At 40.4% G+C, this 23040-nt stretch overlaps 1 protein-coding gene across 1 annotated transcript in view; it reads right to left on the bottom strand.

Moving 5' to 3' along the window:
- The window catches only part of GADL1 (GAD like acidic amino acid decarboxylase 1), a 396024-nt gene that overhangs the window by 196908 nt on the left and 176076 nt on the right, over window positions 1-23040 (bottom strand). Inside the window, exon 7 of the mRNA XM_088463515.1 lies at window positions 16351-16430. Within this exon, the coding sequence (XP_088319641.1) occupies window positions 16351-16430 (80 nt within the window). The remainder of the gene's footprint in view (window positions 1-16350; window positions 16431-23040) is intronic.

Below are 23040 nucleotides of genomic sequence, written 5' to 3' on the forward strand. Positions count from 1 at the left end.
TTTTAATGTTATGACTGATGGGTGTATATAGTTGGGTGCTGTCCCCTTGGGTAAACAGTAGCACTTCTTTTGCAGCAGCTGATTAAAAGCACACCAGTACAGGGCCTTGGTATAAATATCCACAGCTAGTTTTATTTTGAAGCACAAAATAAGCAAAACATAAAAATAATCCTGGCCTGTCTGGCACTACCTATACATAACTATCTAAAGCTGGGTACCCACTAGGTTGACCCGACCCGCCAACCTTTCTGATGATTGGTAAGCGTATACACACTTACCAATTTGTCTGCCTGATGTGCCAAGCTTGACAGCTCAAATGGTCAGGCATTTAAATTGTCCGCCCAGTTGAGCTGGTAAATCACAGCCGAGTACCACAGCATGTGTACGGGCGATTGGATATGTCTGTGAATGACATCATTCACAGACATATCTGCTGAACACACCCAGTGATGCACTATAGATATATATAGCGCCCATTTAACCAAACAGGCGATATATCTATCAGTGTGTATTCAGCTTAAGGGTGGAAAGACCTAGGGGTAAATTTACTAAAGTGAGAGTTTTAGAAGTGAGTTTTAGAGAGATGTTGCCCATAGCAACCAATGAGTTCATCCACATTGGCTAGGGATTAAACTTAGACACACTATTCAATTTACAGAAATCATTGCAAAATCGTAAGCTCTCATCGGGTTTTAGAATGAGCACAATGGGACTTGACCACTCACTATGTGAATCTTTCTTTAGACTCCATTTTTTGTTGGGTTTCTGGAATTCTATAGGGCTTTAGGTTAACCTTAACCCATGGTTCAGTGACTATGAATGTTGTTTTACAAGGTATGTGAGAAAACAAATCTCTTTCTTAAGAGAAATTATTTAGCCTCATGCTGCTGAATAGTTGAAAGGGTTTTGTTACTTCAGGAACCAAGGGTACTGTGAATATTGGAAGGACAGAACTACTCTATCCTTCCAAGGTTTTTTAAGATTTACATGGCAGATCTGTTCTGGCTTCTTTTCCCAGGATGGTACAGTACATTTAAAATTAACCTCACCCACTTTTTCTATGATTTCAAATGGTCCTTGCCAAAAATTTGTTTTCTACTGTGGGAAACAAAATAATCACTCTGTCTCCAGGAGCAAAGGTGTATAATTTGGAATTGCGATTGTAAATCCTTTGTTGTACCTGTTGGACCTGTTTCATGTGCTCTCTCGCTATCAGCACCACTGCAGCTATTTTTCCTACATGTAAAAAAATGCTCAATAACAGTTTTGTAAGGACTGGGTTGCCCCTCCCATGTCTATTTTGCAATATCCATAAATCTACTGGGGTGTCTCCCATACAGCAAACCAAAAGACAAAAACCCTATGGAAAATTACAGAACCTCTCTAATAGCCAGCAATAAATAGGGTAACAAATAATCCCAAACTTTCCCATTTTTATTCACCATTTTCTTAGCATATTCTTTACAGTTTTTTAAACCTCTCCACTAAACCATTAGTCTGAGGGTGCTACACAGATGTCCTTAGATTACCAACCTTAAAACAGGCAGCACAACTCTTGAGACAGGTCTGACACCATTGTTTTATATACCTTAAGAACTATCAATTGTTCCACAATATCTACTCCTTTCTTGGACACTTGGTAAAACAAATCTTGATGTACTGCCATGTGAGGGTATGACAACCTACTATCAGGCTCTACCACTTTTACATTCTCTCTAGCCTTTACCAAAGTATGGTTTTTTAACTGTGATCAGACATACCATTAACTGGTTTAACAACATTTCCTACTTCAGTAGGAGCTACATCATTGTGTGCCCCACTGCTGCTCTCTTTAATTGCAACTTTACAATCATGCTCGATAAAGGGAACACTTCCACTGCCACTGCATCAGTTACATTATCAAATGGGTTTGGATTATTTACTTCTATAACATATTGGGTTTCCCACAGCTTCGATAAGTGTGAAAAATCTCTCCCTAATGTAAAATCAAATATCAATTAAGAAACTAATTCCACAGTGACTACTGTGGGACCACACTGTGTTTCTATGTTCACTTCAGCAGTATCATATTGCTGTATATCCCCGTGTTTATGGTTTGCACCAACAGTTTTCCTATGACATATTGAGGGATTCACCAACTCGGCTTTTATAAGAGTAACCAGGCTACCAGTCTTCTACAGTAATTATATGCATTTGTTTATCTGACTCAGCTTGTCAGACATTCACTTTAAGCACAGGCTAGATGAGCAAAGAATGATACTCTGGAAATTTACACAGCAGTATTACTTTGCAAAAGGTTCAGAGGTAAGTGGACAATTAGCAGCAACATGGCCCAAGCCACCACATCTAAAAGTCTGATCATATTTATTATCAAGTCTTATATGAGGCAGAAACCTTCCTGGAAGACTCTGTAGATCACTTTTGCAGGACTAGGGGTCAGTGGAGTATGTGACAGCGTAGTTCCTCGGCTGTCACATACCTCTCCACCATTTCAACCAGCTGATCTGCTGTTTTAGGGTCCCTGTAGATAACCAACTTGAGCAGAACTGCAGATAGGGACTATAGATATTGGTCAATAATGATACTCTCCACAATCTGTACCCCTGTCAGAGTCTCTGACTGTTGCAAATTCTTGGAAAGATGGATGGGGTCATGCATTTGAGAGCTGGGAGGTTTGTCCACTTGGTATTTCTAGTGATTAACTCATTGTGGTCGAAAAGACATCCAAACGATTTAAAATTTCAGTTTTGTGTGTCATTGTCCATGTCATCAGTAAGGCTTAAGTCAAAATATGCCTTTTGCTTTTCAACAGTCAATAACAGTGCCAAAAGACTTGCACACTGATCTTTAGGCCATCTTGCTCTCTCAGCTGTTCTTTTAAAAGTTGTTACATAGGCTTCAACATCATCATTGTTTCTCATCTTTTGCAGAAAATTACCAGCCCGTATCATTACCAGTTATTTATTACCAGCTATTTATATAGCGCACACATATTCTGCAGCGCTTTATAGAGAAGAATATTTGGCCATTCACATCAGTCCCTGCCCCAGTGGAGTTTACAATCTATACTCCCTACCACATGTACACGCCACACATACACACTAGGGTTAATTTTTGGTAGGAGCCAATTAACCTACCAGTATATTTTTGGGTTGTGGGAGGAAACCAGAGCACCCAAAGGAAAACCACGCAAGCACAGGGAGAATATACAAACTCCGCACAGTTAGGGCCGTGGTGGGAATTGAACCCACGACCTCAGTGCTGTGAGGCTCCGTATGGAGCTGTGGCTAGTTGTGACATTCAATTAAGCATTTCCATATAGTGCTGCTAGATGCTGCACCACCTCTTTTAAGGTTCTGTGGTCCTGGTGTTGTTTCCTGCAAGTCATCAATAAACAATTGCTGTTGCCTCCAGTTTTCCTCAATAACAAATTGCTGTTGACTCTGGATGTCCTCAACAATCAATTGCTGTTGCCTCCAGGCCTCCTCAATGGCCAATTGCTCCACCTTGTTGGCTTCCTGCTGAGCCGATGTAGCCTGGGTCTTATCTATGTCTTTCATGTTATCTCTTGGTATAGGAGAAAACAGAATCTGGCTTTCCTAAAAACCTGATGATGACACCACCATAAAGTTCACAATATTACAGTTGCCCCCACAAAAAAAATGGATTTCTGTCACTTTAAATTTTTTACATAGATTTGTAAAGCTGCAATTTAAGTGCCATGCTTGCTTTTTCTACCAAGTGTTGCAAGATCAGGTCAAGGGGTGCCATCTCATGGGGTAAATGGTTTCACTTCTCTTGCAGCAGCTGAATAATAGCACACCAGTCCAGTGTATTAATACAAGTATCCACAGCTAGTTTTATTTCACAGCACAAAATAAACAAAACATAAAAACAAATCCTGGCCTGTCTGGCACTAACTATACTGTACATTCATCTCCCCCTCTAAGGGTGGAAGTATATAATGTCCAACGCACATAAAACAACATTTAAATATAGCATTTACATAAAACAATATCAGTTCCTCTCAAGAGGTCTGTAAGCCTGCTCCCCATAGTGAGAGAGTGCCCAGAGAGTCAGACACACATTTATTAGCCTCTTATAGGTGGTCTGGCAATCAAGACTGATAATTACCAAACAGAAGTTAAGAACGTGGATCATATATACCTCCCAAGAACAACTTCCCCAGTGCCTTTGTGACAACACACACACACATATTTGTACATACTAGGGGTGAGCGGGTTCGGATTTCTGAAATCCGAACCCCCCCGAGCCCCCCGGATCCGAGTCAGGCTCGACTTTTCCCGCCTGACTCGGATCTGAAATCGAGGCAAAACGTCATCATCCTGCCTTCCGGGTCTCGCGGGTTTTGGATCCTATATAAGGTACCCGCGTCGGCGCCATTTTGGGAGTTAGGGCTGGCTGGGCTGTGTAGTGTAGTGTAGTGTAGTGCAGAGTAGTGTTGTGCTGTGCTGTGTTGTGCTGTGCTGCTGTTGTCCACTACTTCAAAGTCCATAGGGGCTGGCTGTGTTGTGCTGTGCTGCTGTTGTTAATAGGGGCTGTGTCCACTACTTCAAAGTCCATAGGGGCTGGCCGGACTGTGTTGTGCAGTCAGTTCTCCATAGGGGCTGTGTCCACTCCAAAGTCCTGTGCAGTGTCCCAGTCCTAAAGGGGTGCTGTAGTGTTGTCCAGGGGGTGCTCTGTCCATCAGGGGTGCTCCCCCCAGGTGCTGAAAAAAATAATATTTTTGTGTGTTTGTGAATTGTGTGCGCAGTAGCCGCACGTGCATCAACAAAGTAGTGCCAAGCGTGCGCCTGTGTCATAAGTAAAGGGCTGGCTGGCTTGACCGTTAAAAGGTGCTGTAACCCCCAAAGTACACTCCAGTCCAAACCAAAAAAAAAATTATTTTCTGTGTTTGTGAATTGTGTGCGCAGTAGACGCACGTGCATCAACAAAGTAGTGCCAAGCGTGCGCCTGTGTCATAAGTAAAGGGTCGGCTGGCTTGACTGTTAAGGGGTGCTGTAACCCCCAAAGTACACTCCAGTCCAAACCAAAAAAAAAAATATTTTCTGTGTTTGTGAATTGTGTGCGCAGTAGCCGCACGTGCATCAACAAAGTAGTGAAAACCGTGCGCCTGTGTCATAAGTAATGGGCCGGCTGGCTTGACCGTTAAAGGGTGCTGTATCCCCCAAAGTACACTCCAGTCCAAACCAAAAAAAAAATTATTTTCTGTGTTTGTGAATTGTGTGCGCAGTAGCCGCACGTGCATCAACAAAGTAGTGCCAAGCGTGCGCCTGTGTCATAAGAAAAGGGCCGGCTGGCTTGACCGTTAAAGGGTGCTGTAACCCCCAAAGTACACTCCAAACCAAAAAAAAAATATTTTCTGTGTTTGTGAATTGTGTGCGCAGTAGCCGCACGTGCATCAACAAAGTAGTGCCTAGCGTGCGCCTGTGTCATAAGTAAAGGGCCGGCTGGCTTGACCGTTAAAGGGTGCTGTAACCCCCAAAGTACACTCCAAACCAAATGACAAAATATTTTTTCTGTGTTTGTGAATAGTGTGCGCAGTAGCCGCACGTGCATCAACAAAGTAGTGCCAACCGTGCGCCTGTGTCATAAGTAAAGGACCAGCTGGCTTGACCGTTAAAGGGTGCTGTAACCCCCAAAGTACACTCCAGTCCAAACCAAAAAAAAAATTATTTTCTGTGTTTGTGAATTGTGTGCGCAGTAGCCGCACGTGCATCAACAAAGTAGTGCCAAGCGTGCGCCTGTGTCATAAGTAAAGGGCCGGCTGGCTTGACCGTTAAAGGGTGCTGTAACCCCCAAAGTACACTCCAAACCAAATAACAAAATATTTTTTCTGTGTTTGTGAATAGTGTGCGCAGTAGCCGCACGTGCATCAACAAAGTAGTGCCAAGCGTGCGCCTGTGTCATAAGTAAAGGGCCGGCTGGCTTGACTGTTAAAGGGTGTTGTAACCCCCAAAGTACACTCCAAACCAAAAAAATATATATTTTCTGTGTTTGTGAATTGTGTGCGCAGTAGCCGCACGTGCATCAACAAAGGAGCAGCGCCAAGCGTGCGCCTGTGTCCCATAAGTAAAGAGCCGGCTGGCTCATTTCTTAAAGGCTGGTGTAACCCACAAAGTGCACTACTCTCCAGCAAAAATAAAAAAATATTTTCTGTGTTTAGCCGCACGTATATATCAAATCGATATAACATAAATGGAGGACCAAACTTTCTCCGATAAAAATAAAATAGAGAAAGATCAAGAACCACTTCCTCCTAGTGCTGAAGCTGCTGCCACTAGTCATGACACAGACGATAACATGCCATCAACGTCGTCTGCCAAGGCCGATGCCCATTGTCATAATAGAGGGCACATACAATCCCAAATGACAAAGTTCAGGAAAATGACCTTGAAAAAAACATTTAAATCAGCTGAAGAGAAACGTAAACTTGCCAATATGCCATTTACGACACGGAGTGGCAAGGAACGGCTAAGGTCGATCCCTAGTATGTTCATGACTAGTGGTTCAGCTTCACATGACGATGGAAGCCCTCCTCCCACTAGAAAAATCAAAAGAGTTAAACTGGCAAAAGCACAGCGAAGAACTGTGCTTTCTAAGAAGATATCACAAATCCCCAAGGAGAATCCAAGTGTGGTGGTGGTTGCGATGCCTGACCTTCCCAGCACTGGATGGGAAGAGGTGGCTCTTTCCACCATTTGCATGCCCCCTGCAAGTGCTGAAAGGAGCACCCACAGTCCACTTGCTGATATGCAAATTGAAGATGTCACTGTTGAAGTACAACAGGATGAGGATACTGGTGTAGCTGGCGCTGAGGAGGAAGTTGGCGAGGAGGATTCTGATGGTGATGTGGTTTGTTTAAATCAGGCTCCAGGGGAGACAGTTGTTGTCCGTGGGATGAAAAAGCCCATCACGGTCATGCCTGGGCAGAAGACCAAACATTCCACCTCTTTGGTCTGGCAATATTTCTATCCAAATCCGGACAACAACTGTCTTGCCATATGTACCATATGTAAAGGTGAAATAAGTAGGGATAGGGACGTCAACCACCTAGGAACATCCTCCCTTATACGGCACCTGCAGCGCGTTCATAAAAAAATACTGTCAAGTTCAGAAACTTTGGCTAAGACCGTAAGCAGTCCCGGGACACCTAAATCCCGTTGTCCTGTTGTATCCAAGCACCTGCAAACCACACCATCAACTCCCTCCTCGTCAATTTCCTCCTTAGTCAGGATCGGAAGTAGTCCTGCAGGCCATGTCACTGGCATGACTGACTCTCCTATCCGGGATTCCTCCGGAGGATCCTGCATTTCTACGCCTACTGCTGCCGCTGCTGCTGTTGCTGCTGCTGGGAGTCGTTCATCCTCCCAGAGAGGAAGTAGGAACACCACTACTTTTACTAAACAATTGACCCTCCAACAGTCCTTAGCGAGGAGGATGAAGTACGACAGCAGTCATCCTGAAGCAAAATGTAGAACTGAGGCCTTGACTGCTATGTTGGTGTTAGACGTGCATCCAGTATCCGCCATTAGTGCAGTGGGATTTAGACAATTGATGGAGGTAGTGTGTCCCCGGTTCCAAATCCCGTCTAGATTCCACTTCACTGGGCAGGCGATACCGAGACTGTACAGAAACGTCAGAAAAAGTGTCCTCAGTGTCCTGAAAAATGCCGTTGTACACAATGTCCACTTAACCACGGACATGTGGACAAGTGGAACAGGGCAGACTAAGGACTATATGACTGTGACAGCCCACTGGGTAGATGTATCACCTTACGCAGCAACAGCAGCAGCGTCACCAGTAGCAGCATCTCAGAAACGCCAGCTCGTTCCAAGGCAGGCTACACTGTGTATCACCGGTTTCAGTAAGAGGCACACCGCCGACAACCTCTTAGAGAAACTGAGGGAAATCATCACCCAGTGGCTTACCCCACTTAGACTCTCCTGGGGATTTGTGATATCTGACAACGCCACCAATATTGTGCGGGCATTACATCTGGGCAAATTCCAGCACGTCCCATGTTTTGCTCACACAATAAACTTGGTGGTGCAGAATTTTCTGTAAAGCGACAGGGGCGTGCAGGAGACGCTTTGGGTGGCCCGAAAAATTTCTGGCCACTTTCGCCATTCAGCAACTGCGGGCCAAAGACTGGAGCGCCAGCAAACACTCTTGAACCTGCCCCACCATCACCTGAAGCAAGAGGTTGTGACGCGGTGGAACTCAACCCTCTATATGCTTCAGAGGATGGAGGAGCAGCAAAAGGCCATACAAGCCTATACATCCACCTATGACAAAGGCAAAGTAGGGGTATGCACCTGACTCAAGTGCAGTGGAGAATGATTTCCGTGTTGTGCAAGGTTCTCCAGCCCTTCGAACTTGCCACACGTGAAGTCAGTTCAGACACTGCCAGCTTGAGTCAGGTCATTCCCCTCATCAGGCTTTTGCAGAAGCAGCTGGAGAAAGTGAAGGAGGAGCTAAGACAGAGCGATTCCGCTCGGCATGTGGGACTTGTGGATGAAGCCCTTTATTTGCTTTGCCAGGATTCCAGGGTGGTCAATCTGTTGAAATCAGACCACTACATTTTTTGTAGCCCCCTGTACAAGCTGGCTCTATTTTACCTGAGTTGCCCCCCCTCCAGGGTGTACTCCGAAAGAGTGTTTAGTGCAGCCGGGAACCTTGTCAGCAAAAGGCGTAGGAGGTTGCTTCCACAGAATGTGGAGAAGATGATGTTCATCAAAATGAATTATCAGCTCTTCCAGGGAGACCAGCCTCCTGAAGGTACAGAGGGACCTGTGGTGGTGGATTCAAGTGGGGACGAGTTAATACTCTGTGAGGATGAGGATGTACACACTGAAGAGGGTGAGGAATCGGTGGATGAGGAGGATGAGGATGACATCTTGCCTCCGTAGAGCCAGTTTGTGCAGGGACAGATTAATTGCCAGCTTGTTTTGTGGGGGCCCAAACGAACCAATCGTTTCAGCCACAGTTGTGTGGCAGACCCTGGCGCTGAAATGATTGGTTTGTTAAAGTGTGCATGTCCTGTTTATACAACATAAGGGTGGGTGGGAGGGCCCAAGGACAATTCCATCTTGCACCTCTTTTTTTTCTTTGCATTATGTACAGTTTGGGGCCTAGTTTTTCAAACTGCCATCCTGTCTGCCACTGCAGTATCACGCCTAGATGGGTCACGTGTTTGTGCTGCCCACTCGTGTCGCTTAGCATAGTCATCCAGCTTCCTCGGTGTAACCTTTTGGACATAAAAACACTATTGTGAGGTGTTCAGAATAGACTGGAAATGAGTGGAAATTAAGGTTATTGAGGTTAATAATAGCATAGGAGCAGAAAAACCTACAAATTCTGTGATTTTAGCTGTTTTTATGCTTTTTTAAAAAAAAATACAGATCCAAAACACAAAACCCAGAATCCAAAACACGGAAGGGTGGTTTTGGCAAAACCAATCCAGATCCAAAACACGAAGAAAGATCCAGATCCAAAACCAAAACACAAAACATGAAAAGTGGCCGGTGCACACCCCTAGCACATACATAAGGAGCTCAGTGCTCTGAAACATTGGTATTACTTTGTGACACTGGTTAATATATTTATTCGATATCTTTGAGTGCCGCAGCCTTTTTTGTATACTTTGAATTCACCTTTTGCTGAGTGCACCGGAGCCAGTTGATTACTGACAGAGGAGTGCCGGACAGTAAGGATTTTGTATATATATCTATATATATATATATATATATATATATATATATAAAACAAGAATAGAACTATGGCACTGTCTCTTAGTTCATTTAATAACTCGGGGAACTATTAATGTGGTTCAGGGAGTCTATTCCCTCCTTTGAAAATTTTGTCACACTATGCTCCTTTCTCCAAATGGGTGGCTGCTATGTCCTTGAATTAACCGATTGGTAAGTTGGATGAATCTAGGAAAAAAGGGGGGACAAGGACCAGCACCTGATAGTGCAGTATTTAGTAAAATCTTGAATATTTGTAATACTTATTTAATATGCACGTACCGTATATATACTTGTATATTAGCATATCACAACAATCCAGATCGCAGTCATAGCACTTCACATCTGACACTGTCTTCCGTTTTAGGGTTTCTTCCCCACAACACACAGGAGTTCACCGACCAGATTATTGTAGCCAGCACAGGCGCATGTCATAGCGTGTTCTTCTACAGCAGTGGTTCTCAAACTCGGTCCTCAGGACCCCACACAGGTCACCCAGCAGGTGCACAGGTTATATATATGCCATTCTGTTATGTCAGATGGCTTTTTACTTCTTCACAAATGTTGTAACATCACATTTGTACATCTGCTGTGGCTCCCTAACACTATCTATGTCACACCAGCCCTATCTATTGTCTGGCTGATAATCAGCATCGGAAGCCCTGCCCACTGGATCCCACAGTTCTTTATACCTTAACAAACATCAATCAGTAACAACCATATAGTGCAACTGTGTGTAAGACCTTTGCTGGAAAAGACAGCAGGATTCTTAACCCTGTCTGCTTCTTGTCCCAGGGAGCAAATCCTGTTATGTATAATCAGAACATGGCAAAGTACCCTCTTTGCCACTAAATAAGCCCAGCACAAAAAAACAGTCTGAGGAGTAGAAGATTACTCCCCACCTTTCGCTTCCTGAGGTAAGAGGCCTACAAAGTTGGAGATCTTTAAACAAAATTGGCACAAAACAGCGCTAGATGACATAGAAATCAATATTAAACATAGTTATTATAAAATATAGATTTTAATCTCATAAAATAGACAGATATTATCATATCAATAAGTGATAAAAATGTATAAGAAATGACACACCACAAATTCCTTGAACTTATATGTGGGTAATTGTTCAGTGGAACCAACATAGGTATTAGAATATACTTTTCATTTTAGGATGGTTTCCTTATTTATATAGGCAGCTGCAACAATTATTAAAGCACCCAAAGTTTCAGCATAATGATATTTACCAGTCCAAAATGGGTTAATCTGAGATGATTAGCGGTGAATTAACAGCACAGATGAAGATTCCCCTCTGTTGCAAAGTTGAAAGTGCCGGTGCTCCAAAGTGCTGAAATTTTCCTTTAAGTGGCTTGGAAGAGTACTGGTGCTTTTTAAGGTGCTATCCAGGAAAGAGGAAAATCCGCAATAGATCCACTGAGCCTCTAGAGTTGGAGTGGTAGTGCCAAAGTGCCCACCTGACTAGTTTTGCTGTATATCCTGCAGCTTTGTCATAGAGTGATTTAGAACAATGTGAAAGTGCTCTCTAAACATATGTCTGTTCTCCAAGTGCAATGAAAGTAATTATTTTGCACTTGGAGAACACACATATGTTTGGAGGACACTTTCACATTGTTCTAAATCACTCCTTGAATCCAGTCCATTCAATCAATTGTGCAATCAATCAATTTTTTCCTATTGTTGATTTCCAGTACATCAATCACGACAATGCATTATAATTCTTAATTTTCTACCCCTGAAGTCCATTTATGGACAAAATGCTTAGGGTTTCTGGTGCTGTGTCCATACACTAAGAGGGAGGATCCTGACAATCAAGCTCACATCCGTAAGGGTGGTGGCAGGATTATATCATCACCTCAACTGTATTGTCATTGTGGATACTTTGTCACATTTTTTATGCTATAAGCAATTTTTTATAAATTATGCATTGTTTTTTATTAAAAAAAAAAGAATTTGGCAACTATTTACTGATCGGCAATTGGGCCTTTTCTTGTCAGGTGATCTTTGGTGAGAGAGTATTTTTAGGAACACCCTGGATATATCAGCCTCCACAATTCCATACCTTGAGGTATCCTTGTGGAAATTACTTCTAGACACAGTAAAGACAACCTACTGATCTTATCATATGATTTAATCACTTGTATATATTAATATTTCTTCTGTATAGCACCCTATGGTTTTTGCATTTGTGTATTATTGTTTTATCATTGTTTGATCTTTACTAAAAATTGATTAACTGAAAGGTGAAGCTATTTACAACTGTTTATATAGCACAAGATAAAGGCATTGTTTCTTCTGATGCTCCCCAGCTCCCCCTTCCCCCCCGGCTGTGCACACTGCGCAGCATGACATGAGAACAGCCCTGCACCAGCTGGAGTGCCCTACCGCCCACCCCTTTACATGGCCATGCTGTAGTTACCCTGCTGCAACCGCAGCCTCCATCACCGCCCGTCCGCTGCCCAGTAAGTCACTCTGGAGACTGGGCAGGAGACACTCTTTTTAAAACCAGACCAATCCTGGGTATCCTGGGAATCCCGGGATTGAGTTTTTTTTCAATCTCGAATCCCGAGGATTTAAAAAATGGCCTGGGATTGGCCTCCCTAGTGGTTACCTGGAGGTCATCTGAACAGCTGAATACTTATCTACATGCAATTGTGGGGCCACTAGAAGATACTGGATGAACTACCAGGAGTATATGATTACATGCTGATATTTTGGTGTTATTTGGTACAAAATATTATTATTTCTACATGTATAGAAGTACTGTACTACACTATATTATTTCATTTGGCTCACGTGAGCTCCTCCTCTAAGGTTTCCAGCTGACGGAATCTTGTATCCATCTTATCCTGGGGAATTTCTTCATTGTATTTCAGATAAGCTTTAAAGATTTTGTTATTTTTGTTACACACATTTTTACCTTGAGCACTTGCACATAAGAGGGTTGTTCAAAAAGTAATACCTAAATGCTCACAACTCAAATTTTATTATAGATACAGATTTGAAAATTTGCAGTAAAATACTTTGAAGTCTTAGCAACAGAATGACTCTACTCAAAAAATTCACCATCTGCCCTCAAACATTTTCTTCACCTCTCAACCCAAGCTGTGAATCCACTTTGGAAAAATTCCAGTGGTTGGTGTTTGACCCAGGAATGTATGGCATTTTTAACAATCTCTATGTCTTCAAAATGTTGACCCCGGAGACAATATTTGAGAGGGCCAAACAGATGAATGTCAGAAGGGGCCAAATTTGGACTGTATGGTGGATGTGGCATTATTGCCCACCGAATTTTGGCAATGGCCGCAGATGTTGCCATCGAACTGTGAGGTCTGGCATCGTCGTGGTGTAAGATGACATTTGACATTGGAATTGTTGACCTTTTTTTGCTTCTTAAGTGTAATAATGTATCGATCACTGCTGATTGATTGGTTTGGTTCCAAGTAATCGATGATAATAACACCTCGGCAATCCCAGAAGAATGTGGCCATGACTTTGTTTACAGATCGCTGTGATTTAAACTTTTTTGGCCTAGGTGAACTTGGGTGTTTCCATTACTTTGATTGGGCCTTTGTTTCTGGGTCATAAAGGAATACCCAGGTCTCATCTCCTGTAATGACATTTTCCAAAAATGTCTCAGGGTTGGCTTCAAAGTTGGTCAAAAGGTCATTGCACACTTCCACCCTCTGGGCCTTATGATCCCTGGTTAATTGCTTTGGAACCCATTTGGCACACACTTTACGATATCCCAAATAATTGATTAGTGTTTTTACAGTGCCATGGCTACATTCAAGTTCATCACTGACATCTCTGATGGTCACACGACGGTCTTTCTGAATCATGGCATCGACTTTGTGTCGGTTCTCTGCTGTCACTGCAGTTGATGGTCTGCCACCACGAGGCTTGTCGCACATGGACGATTCTCCCAATTGAAAATGCTTCATCCACTTTCTGACATTGCTATAGTTAATTGTACGCTCACCATACACGTTTTTCAGTCTTCTGTGGATTTCTGTAGCACTGCAGCCTTCTTTTTCCAGAAATTCAATGATGGTTCTTTGTTTCATCTTGGATTCCATGGTATTTCTTGGACTACCTAAACAAAAATAAATATATAGCTAGCAGAAATATTAAACTACCAACTGACAAAGTTTCAAATAAATATTGCATATTATTTCAGAGTTATGAGCATTTAGGCATTACTTTTTGGACAACCCTCGTATACACACACACACATAGTTATATACACACACATTAGTCAGTGGTAAGTGGTAACATTTTGAAGCCATGTTTCAAATAAAAATTTGCCCTTAAATTATCTGGATGTTTTCTAGAGAGTAAAAAGGCTTTTCCTGAATTTAGGGGACCTATTTGGTTTAGAGTTTGATACAGTTCACCTTCAGCATTTAAGTAAGGTACTGTATATTACCAGTTTGTTGAAAACCCATCTAATAAGTGTAAACTTTTTTACATTGCAGGTGTAAATTTTGAAACTGGACCACAAAATTTGTGTTAAAACTGGAATAATCTCAATTAAATTCTATTAAATCTCTCAGTTGGGAAAGTAAGCATTTGTTATGGGTGCTTGGTTAAAGAGTGACAATGTTGTGTTAATCCCTGATTATAGAATACCAGAGGACAGTGGATGTAATTGCTGATCGGGGAGAGCTGAACAGTACAATAATACAGTAATTACCATTTTTAAACATGTTAACCAATTCCCTGTCTACAAACTGCCTAAATAGTACTAACCACCTTAAGCCTGGTCTGTAAAAAAAATGAAATTATTTACAATATAAAAAAAAAAAAGATTTCCACTATCAAAACAAAGGACTGTCCAGGTCCAGACCACATAGGAGTCATATGAATACAGTGCTAACAACATTTATATTTCCTTTGTTATTCATAAACCTGTCTTTACTGGCACCCAACACTAGGAAATTTGGAATTGGCTCTTGGTACAAGTCTTAAAGGCCATTTGAATGACTGACATGCACTGTAACTATATTATATGGCAGGTTTTCACAGCTAATGGAAACAGCTCCTATAGATAGCAGTTATGTTAGGATGTTATTTTCTAGAGGACCACAGAAAGTTGACAACCTGCTACCAGATAGGTAATTAAATATAAAGTGCCCTTAGTACCTTTCACTATAGGTTATCTATTAATATATTTCTATGTACAATGCATGTCAGTTTGGATGGTGGGTTTAAGCTATAAACAAGGTAAAATAGGAAGAATGATTCTTTAATACCCAAAAGTGGCTATTTTGCATAGTGTTCTTGGAAATTAGACTTTTAAGGCCAGATTAAATTAGCCTCGAAAATTACAGCATAAGGAAAAGTGCTAGTAGTCTCAGACTTTTACATCCAGAGCTTTTCAATCATAAGCCCCTTTCTTCGCTTGGTAAATCTAATGTGTATTAATGCATAAATTCCGGGATAAGTGCCTAGAGCTATGGGTTAACGTGTTTGTGGAAACTGCAATAAGGGAATTTAGTGCAGATTTCTGTTCGAGCCTGGTGGCTTAACATGAGCTGCTACAAGCTACAATTGAATAGCCACAGCCACTGAAATAGCAGTTAATTACCGTGGCTAATTGAATATGGCTCTTAGTGTAATATCCCAACTTCATTTTTTAGAAGTACCTATTATTACTGTATGTTCAATTTCACTTTTATAAAAACTTGTAAAACATATTCAAATCATTTGGTGCTCATTAGTTTCCTTTAAGTAAGTCAAGTGCTGCCTTTCAACTAAATAATTTTGGGTGTAAATGTGAAATAATTATTACAAATAAGAGCGCTTAGGAATGCTACACGTTCAATGCACACATTATTGCACTGTGTATATAAATGCTATTCCTTACTGAGCTTAATAATATACCTGAAATAACTGGAGTGAAATACTTAACCAAATATGTTTATTCTTGTGTCTTTCCGCTCCCCTGCATTAGATTTCTGTGTTATTATGGAAATGCTTCTCTATCAAAGAAGACAAACTGATAGACAGTTTGTCAGACTTGATTTTAAAAGTGCTCAAATGCTTCATTAGCAGCGTTTTGACCTCCAACACATTCCACTAGAACTTTGTCCTAAAAAATTGGGAAGAGTTTTAACTGTTTGCAATGCAACGGGAGATAATACCTTTTTAACTGTGCAGTGAAATCATAGGTTAAGGTTGACCAATTTATTTTTACCTTAATAGTTCATATTTGAAAATATCAATTTGGAGATCTAGTGGTCATTTAAATGTTCATTACAGTTTATTAATGACATAACTGTTTTTCTTTAACTTTTAATATATGCCACTGCCCAATTTGGATAAAAGTGCATAAATGTTGTAAACTTTTAGAAAGAATACTAATTTGCAACTCTTTTTGATGAATTTATCCAGAAGAGTCAATTATAATTGAAAATGCAAACTACTATCCAACTCTCATTCTTTTTGAGGCAAGTACAGTATCTGTCAAGAATATGCTTATAAAGCATGCGAATGACACTTTGTAAAATTACAAACACTTTGTATAATTAAAAGAAATGAAGGTTTAAATTGCATATCCACTTACTGATTGTCAGCTTTAACAAAATACACATTGTGTGTGCCAATACCAAGGAAAGCAGCTGCCTTCTTCATAGAGTAGTGACACTGTTGAAAACAAAATAATGACTGTATATACATAAGAAAAGATAACAATACAATATCAATGTGTCTCATAAAGTAATGATTCATGCAGTATAATTCATTTGGCAAATGCAGATACTTATTAATGAATAGAAATATGAAAATTGGGAGTAAAATGTGTATCTAATTTTATACTGTTTGGCTCAAGCCAAATAATATTCACTATCTTCCAAAAATCTAAAAAATAAATAAATAAATAAAACATGTAGTATATTTTAATACAAAATGTTTCATGGCATTTTATGTTAAAATTTTTCATGTGAGCAGATCTACAATCTTGACATAAATGTATGCACTTGTCAGATAGAAATACATGTTTGACCTTGCTATATTTAAAGTAAAACCTAAAACATTATGCCCTTTGAAGCAAAAACTCAGTCTTAAGTGTCTGTTAGAAACATGAGGCTAGTAAGAATATTGCTTTACAAAATACTACTTATTATTATTATTATTATTATTATTATTAGTATTATTATTAATATTATTCTGAATGCTTAAGGAATTTAAAAAGTTAAATGACTTTTGTATTTATATCAATTTAATATCTCATAAACATTCAACATTTACCTAATTTAACTCAGCATCAAAGCTAATATACAGTGTTGTCTATAAAACTATCCCCAATGCATCTTTAATTTAAAAAAAAGTACTGTATATACAGTATTATAAATGGAGACGCTAGAACCATTTTGAAAATGGTACTTTTAGAATGTATGCAAAAGCTCAAGTTTGAAATATTTCAAAACTGTTAGAATTTACAATGAGTTCAAGGCTGTTTAAAAAGTCTCAAACTTGTTTGAGTCTGATTGACATTTGTTATGATAGCAACCAATGTAAATTGAGGCCATTCCACATACAGTATGTGGAACATGTTAATCGAATATTGCATTCTCCTTATATATACCTGTAGATTCATGAAAAAAAAGCTGGCAAAAAATTAGGAGGGAACAAGTTTTATGCTGTTGAACTACACATTGTGATCAAATTAATAACTTGTTTGAATAGCACAAGCATCTATAATAGTATATGCAGCAAATTTCTTAGCAGTTTAAAAAATAAATAAACTGAGAGGACAATCATTTACCTGCAAACATACTTACCTGCATATATACATACAAAGGGCGGTATCCATTTAGCCTCGAACATTGTTCGGGCACTAATTGACCCCCCCGTGATCGGTGAAAAATTAGGATTTTTCACCGATTATCCACGATTTTCACCAATGTTTTTTTTCACCATATCCTATTATTTTGGTTGAAATAATAGGATAGTTCTCCCAAAAGCACATAGGTGCCACGATAAGCTCGCGGACCTATGTGTTTTCGCCTTTTTTTCAGGAGAAAAAATTGCAATTATCGTGGATTCTTTTTTGGGACACATCAGGTCCTGAAAAAAAACCCTGATAAGTGCCCGCGTCAGGCCGACTTCGGGCAAGGTAATTAGCCGCAGTAATTTACTGCGGCTAATTGGATACCACCCAAAGTCTCCTGCAGGTTTGGAGTTTATATATTTAATTGCTAGCTAAACAAATGTTAAGTTAACCAGCTTATTTACTGTGATAAATCCGGCTTCTCTTGTCCATTGCATGATATTTTATTTATGCGAGAAAAATAAAACAGCTGTAACAGGTGAGAAGATTCTGTAACAGGATGCTGTGTGGGAGTGGGATGGGATAGGTGAAGGGCAAGATGCTATGTTTTATAATCAATATAATGTCTAGCCGAGATTCATTTTAAAGAAGAAAGATAGGAAGAAGAGAAGCAGTAAGTATTGTTAAAAACAGTATGAACAAATGTAATGTGTGTTACGGTACCATTGTCACTCTCTGTAATAAGCAAGAAATGGACATCAAAATTTAAAAAAAAAAGAGTTTTGAAACAATCTACACTAGGCAGCCTGGGCTAGACAATCAGAATGATGTCACCTTGACACCATGAAAATCCAAAAAGCAAAGTAATGAGGATTCCCCAAACAGATTGGTTGAGTCCTTTATACTTTGATATACAGTACTGTACTACACCACTATATGTATTCTCTTCTTTTATTGGTAATTAAGCACCTTAAATAGACCAGCTTTCATTATCTCTTGTAACACTGGGGGATCCCATATTAGTGCTTACATTGAACATTTGGCGCCAGTACAGAACTTTCAAATTTATAGTTTTGCTCTGAAGAAATGGACATGCAGTGAAATATAAATTGTTGTAACTCCAGAGATTGACAAAGATAAGGATATATTTCATAGCTGTTAGAATAAGACTTCATGTTACTCATGAATTATATTTGAAATCACATACATTCAAATGTGTATTAAAATTAGTTATAATAAAAAATACAATGTGGACAAATTAAAAAATTGCTTATAATGTAGGTAGAATAAATCCATATATTTATCTATTTCAACAATATGTATATTTACCATTCTCTATCTAACTACAGCATGTACACCTATTAGCTGAATGTAGATCTATCTGCATATGTAATCAACCACATAATTTTCTTATTCGTGTACTCACTTTTGAAAGACAAGCAAAGTTTTGTGTATTTACTAACGAAATCGGTAGGATTCACCGGCGGCCACATGGCCAGCGGTTCAAATCCAGGCAGCGGCAGTCCGACGGAGGAGGAAATCCCGATTGTCCCCAGGTAGGTATAAACTAACCTAATTATACCCCCTAACCCTCCCTTAGGTGTGCCTAACCCTAACCTCCCCCCTGTGCCTAACCCTAATCCCCCCTCTAAGTGCCTAAACCTAACCCCCCCTTTCCCCGCTGCCTAAACCTAAATCCCCCGGGGGGTGCCTAACCCTAACCCTCCCTCCCCCTAGCCTAACCCTAACCTACCAGGGGGGTGCCTAACCCTAAGTCCCCTCTGGGAGCCCTAAACCTAACCCTCCCCCCCAGCGGCTGTCCGCGCCCGGCGCCCGGCATCAACTTCCGGCGACAGTGAAACGACAGGCGTCTAGTTTTAGATGCCTGTCTTTTAACCCCCGCCGGGATTTTGTATTCTAGAAGCCAGCGGTCGGCATTCCGTCCGCCGGCTTCATAAACGTATACCTTTACTAACATTTAGTGAATACGAAGAGAAGCAAATATTTCCAATTATAAATTATTTTATACAAATATATGTATGAGCAGCATGTCACAACTTTTCACCTGTTACTGTAACACCTGACACCCTCTAGCAAATGATCGTATTTTACAGGAAAAAAAGTATTGGAAAAAAAATATATAGATATCTTTTCAATATGGACATTCATTGAGCAATTACACTAATTCACAATAATGTCTGATTTGTATTTTCCCAGTGTACATACTATTATATTTTTGAGACAAGCAATATGTTTTCTATAAAATTGGTCTCTCCAAATTTATCATAGAACAGGATGAAGACATGTTCATTACAAAGCTATTGTTTGCCTAGGTTTTGTTTTAAGTTTTTCCTAAAGGATTCTATAAAGTGTGTTAATGTTTGAATTCCACAGACCAGGCTGTTAGCTGCTTGAAATATTTAAAGGATCTGTGTGGCATTCACTGGTATTTTAGAACCATCACTTAAATAATAAATATCTTTACTATGTTGTCTCTCCCTGTCAATTTCTATAGATGCCCTCATTTTATCAACTTTTTTCCTTATATTTATTTTTTCCTTAAAAATGCAATTTTTAAATTATAATATATAGCACTAGCAATAAGTTTATTGCTAGATATTTTTTTTCTTTGGTTTTGGTAATTTGTTTTATAACACACAAGTAAAAATATATAGTCAGACTTTGCTATAAAGTCATATCTTCACTGCATATGCATCTTTATATTTTTAATTTGGTGGAGTCTAATGTTATAACAATTGTCAGCGACCAACTAAGCAATATTATAATGACAACTATATTTAATTCAATAAGACACAACCTACCTCAGATAGCCTGGTCTGCTCTTATAAGTGCAATTATGGTAGGATGATCTTGCACCTCCATAGATTGCGAGCAGAAATCAGCCTCAGACACATATTCTGAGAAGCCGCCAGAAGCCATCGGCGACACTCTCGAGTAAATGATTTTGCCTCTAAACGTTACAAGCAAGTTTACCTCATATTTTTTCAATTTTTATTATTAAGCAAAACTTACAAAGGCTCATCATATCTGTGTATTCTTCAAGATCAGACAAAATTATACGGTTTATACAGTATATATATATATCAGATTTCAAATTACTTGAAATGTTTATAATACTATAAAATTACCACATAGGCAGAAAAACAAAAATATTCTTAAAATGACTCCATCTTACACTGAACATTTGTAGCAGCTATTTTTCTCAATGTTATTGGAAGTTGTACAAAATAAATAACAAATTATGTTTTAATTATATTCTATTCTGATCTAATATTACTGCATTTATGTTTTAACTTTAAGGCATGCTACTGTAGAAAAACAACAGTTTGTGCTACTTGCTGACTGGACACATGGTATGGTTCTGAACCAATGATGTGCATGTTTGCTTTTAAGAGGCGGTTACCATTTTCTTATGATTTAGCATAACACACACAGTTAATTTACACATAGCTGAGGCAGATATTCATTAGTATAGTACAGTATACTGAAATCTGCTATACTGCACTTTGCACCTGAGCTAAATCCACACAATCCATTTAAGGCGATCCTTATTCAATATAATCAGTCACTTCTATTCAAGTTGGACTAAAAGTGGGCAATTTCATTAACCTTCTTGTAAATTTTGGCTACATAGGAGACTGGATTTCAGACACTGACCACTTAATGTGATTGGGCCCATCTAGATCACACATGATAAAACACGCACAAATATTAATTATGCCTATCTCCATGGAAGGGCAAGCTGACATCTCTTCACTATCTCCATATGGGGAGTCCAGATGATAATATATGTTCCGGAAAGAGGGGGAGAAAGGCCAATACATGACCAGGTGGAGGGGGAAGAGCAGAAGCATCTGCGAACGCCAATGGGAATGCAATCAATATCACGACCGCGGGGATTCCAGTGCTCACAATGCTGCCTCTGAAATTTCGACACTTGCCAGAATCTGGCACCAGCATCCCGACCGCCGGAATCCCAAAGTGAAGTAGCGGGGTTGGGGGGAGAGTTAGTTTTAGGGTATAGGGTTAGGCACTAGGGGCAGGGTTAGGCACTAAGGGGGAATTGTTAGGTTTAGAGTGTGGAGAGGGGAAGGTAAGGTTTAGAGTGGGAGGGTTAGAATACTGTCTGACAAATGTTGCTATTCTAACCCTGTCGGGATGCCAGCATAGGGATTCTCACCGCTGGGATCCCAAGCGCCGGCATCCCGTACCTATCCCCACCTATGTGTGCAACCAATGGTTGTATCTAAAGATGCACCAAGCAATATTACAGCAGTAAAGTGAGCAGCCCTATCACATTCAGATGCATGTATGTACAACAGGCATCCCCTTTTCCGGCCTTTGCTCATGCCTATGGTTGCACCATCAAAACTTATACCAGCTGCATGATAGGTGATATTGTCCATCAGGAAAATGGCCTCCAATGTGAGTAATTAAGTGTTGGGTATGGGATGCTTGCTCTCAGGATCCCGGTGGTCAGAATCCTGATACTGGCATCTTGACAAGGTTAGGATACTGACACCTGTCGGTAAGTATACAAACCCTAACCCTCCCTCCATGCAGCCTTAACTTCCACCCGCAGCATAACCCTAACCCTCCCCCCCACGGACTTACCCTAACCATCCCCCTAGTGCCTAATTCTAACCCCTAAATTAATCCTAACCCCAATACTCATCCGGATGCTGGCAGTTGGGATTCCAGCACTGGCATCCTGAGTGCCGGCATCCTGTGATTAACTGTCTGAGTTCACATTCAGTTCAGCATCATGCTCACAACACTCCCATAACACGCCCATAAAATGGACTATCTTCATGCATATGAATGGCTACCTCCCAGTCACCACCCAATCAGCCAATCAAAGGCCTTCCTGATGATATTGCATGATGGATAAGTACCTGCCTGTATTTCTCAGCATTGAGGATACCATTAATCCCAACCAAATCCCCAACTCCATTTGCTGAAATGCAGCCCCACACTTGAAAAGAACCTCAACCATGCCTCACTGTTGCCTGCAGACACTCATTATTGTACCACTCTCCAGCCCTTCAGTGAACAGTCTGTCTTCTGTTACAGCCAAATATTTAAAATTTTGACTCATCAGTCCAGAACACCTGCTGCCATTTTTCAGCACCCCAGTTTGTATATTTTCATGCATAGTTGAGTCGCTTGGCATTATTTCTACGTCAAAGGTAAGGCTCTTTGGCCACAATTCTTCCTTGAAGACCATTTTTGGCCAGACTTCTCTAAACTGTATATGGGTGTACCTGGGTTCCACTGGTTTCTGCCAGTTCTGAGCTGATGGCACTGCTGGACATCTTCCAATTTAAAAGGGAAGAAAGCATGATGTGTATTCCATCTGATGCACTATGTTTCCTTGGCAGAACTCAGCATCTACAGTCCGCAATGTTGCCAATTTCTTTGTGCTTTTTCAACAGAGCTTGAAAAGCACATCTTGAAACCCCA

The sequence above is a fragment of the Taudactylus pleione genome, unplaced genomic scaffold (assembly GCF_031769625.1).
Source record: "Taudactylus pleione unplaced genomic scaffold, aTauple2 ptg000053l, whole genome shotgun sequence".
In the NCBI taxonomy this organism is placed as follows: domain Eukaryota; kingdom Metazoa; phylum Chordata; class Amphibia; order Anura; family Myobatrachidae; genus Taudactylus; species Taudactylus pleione.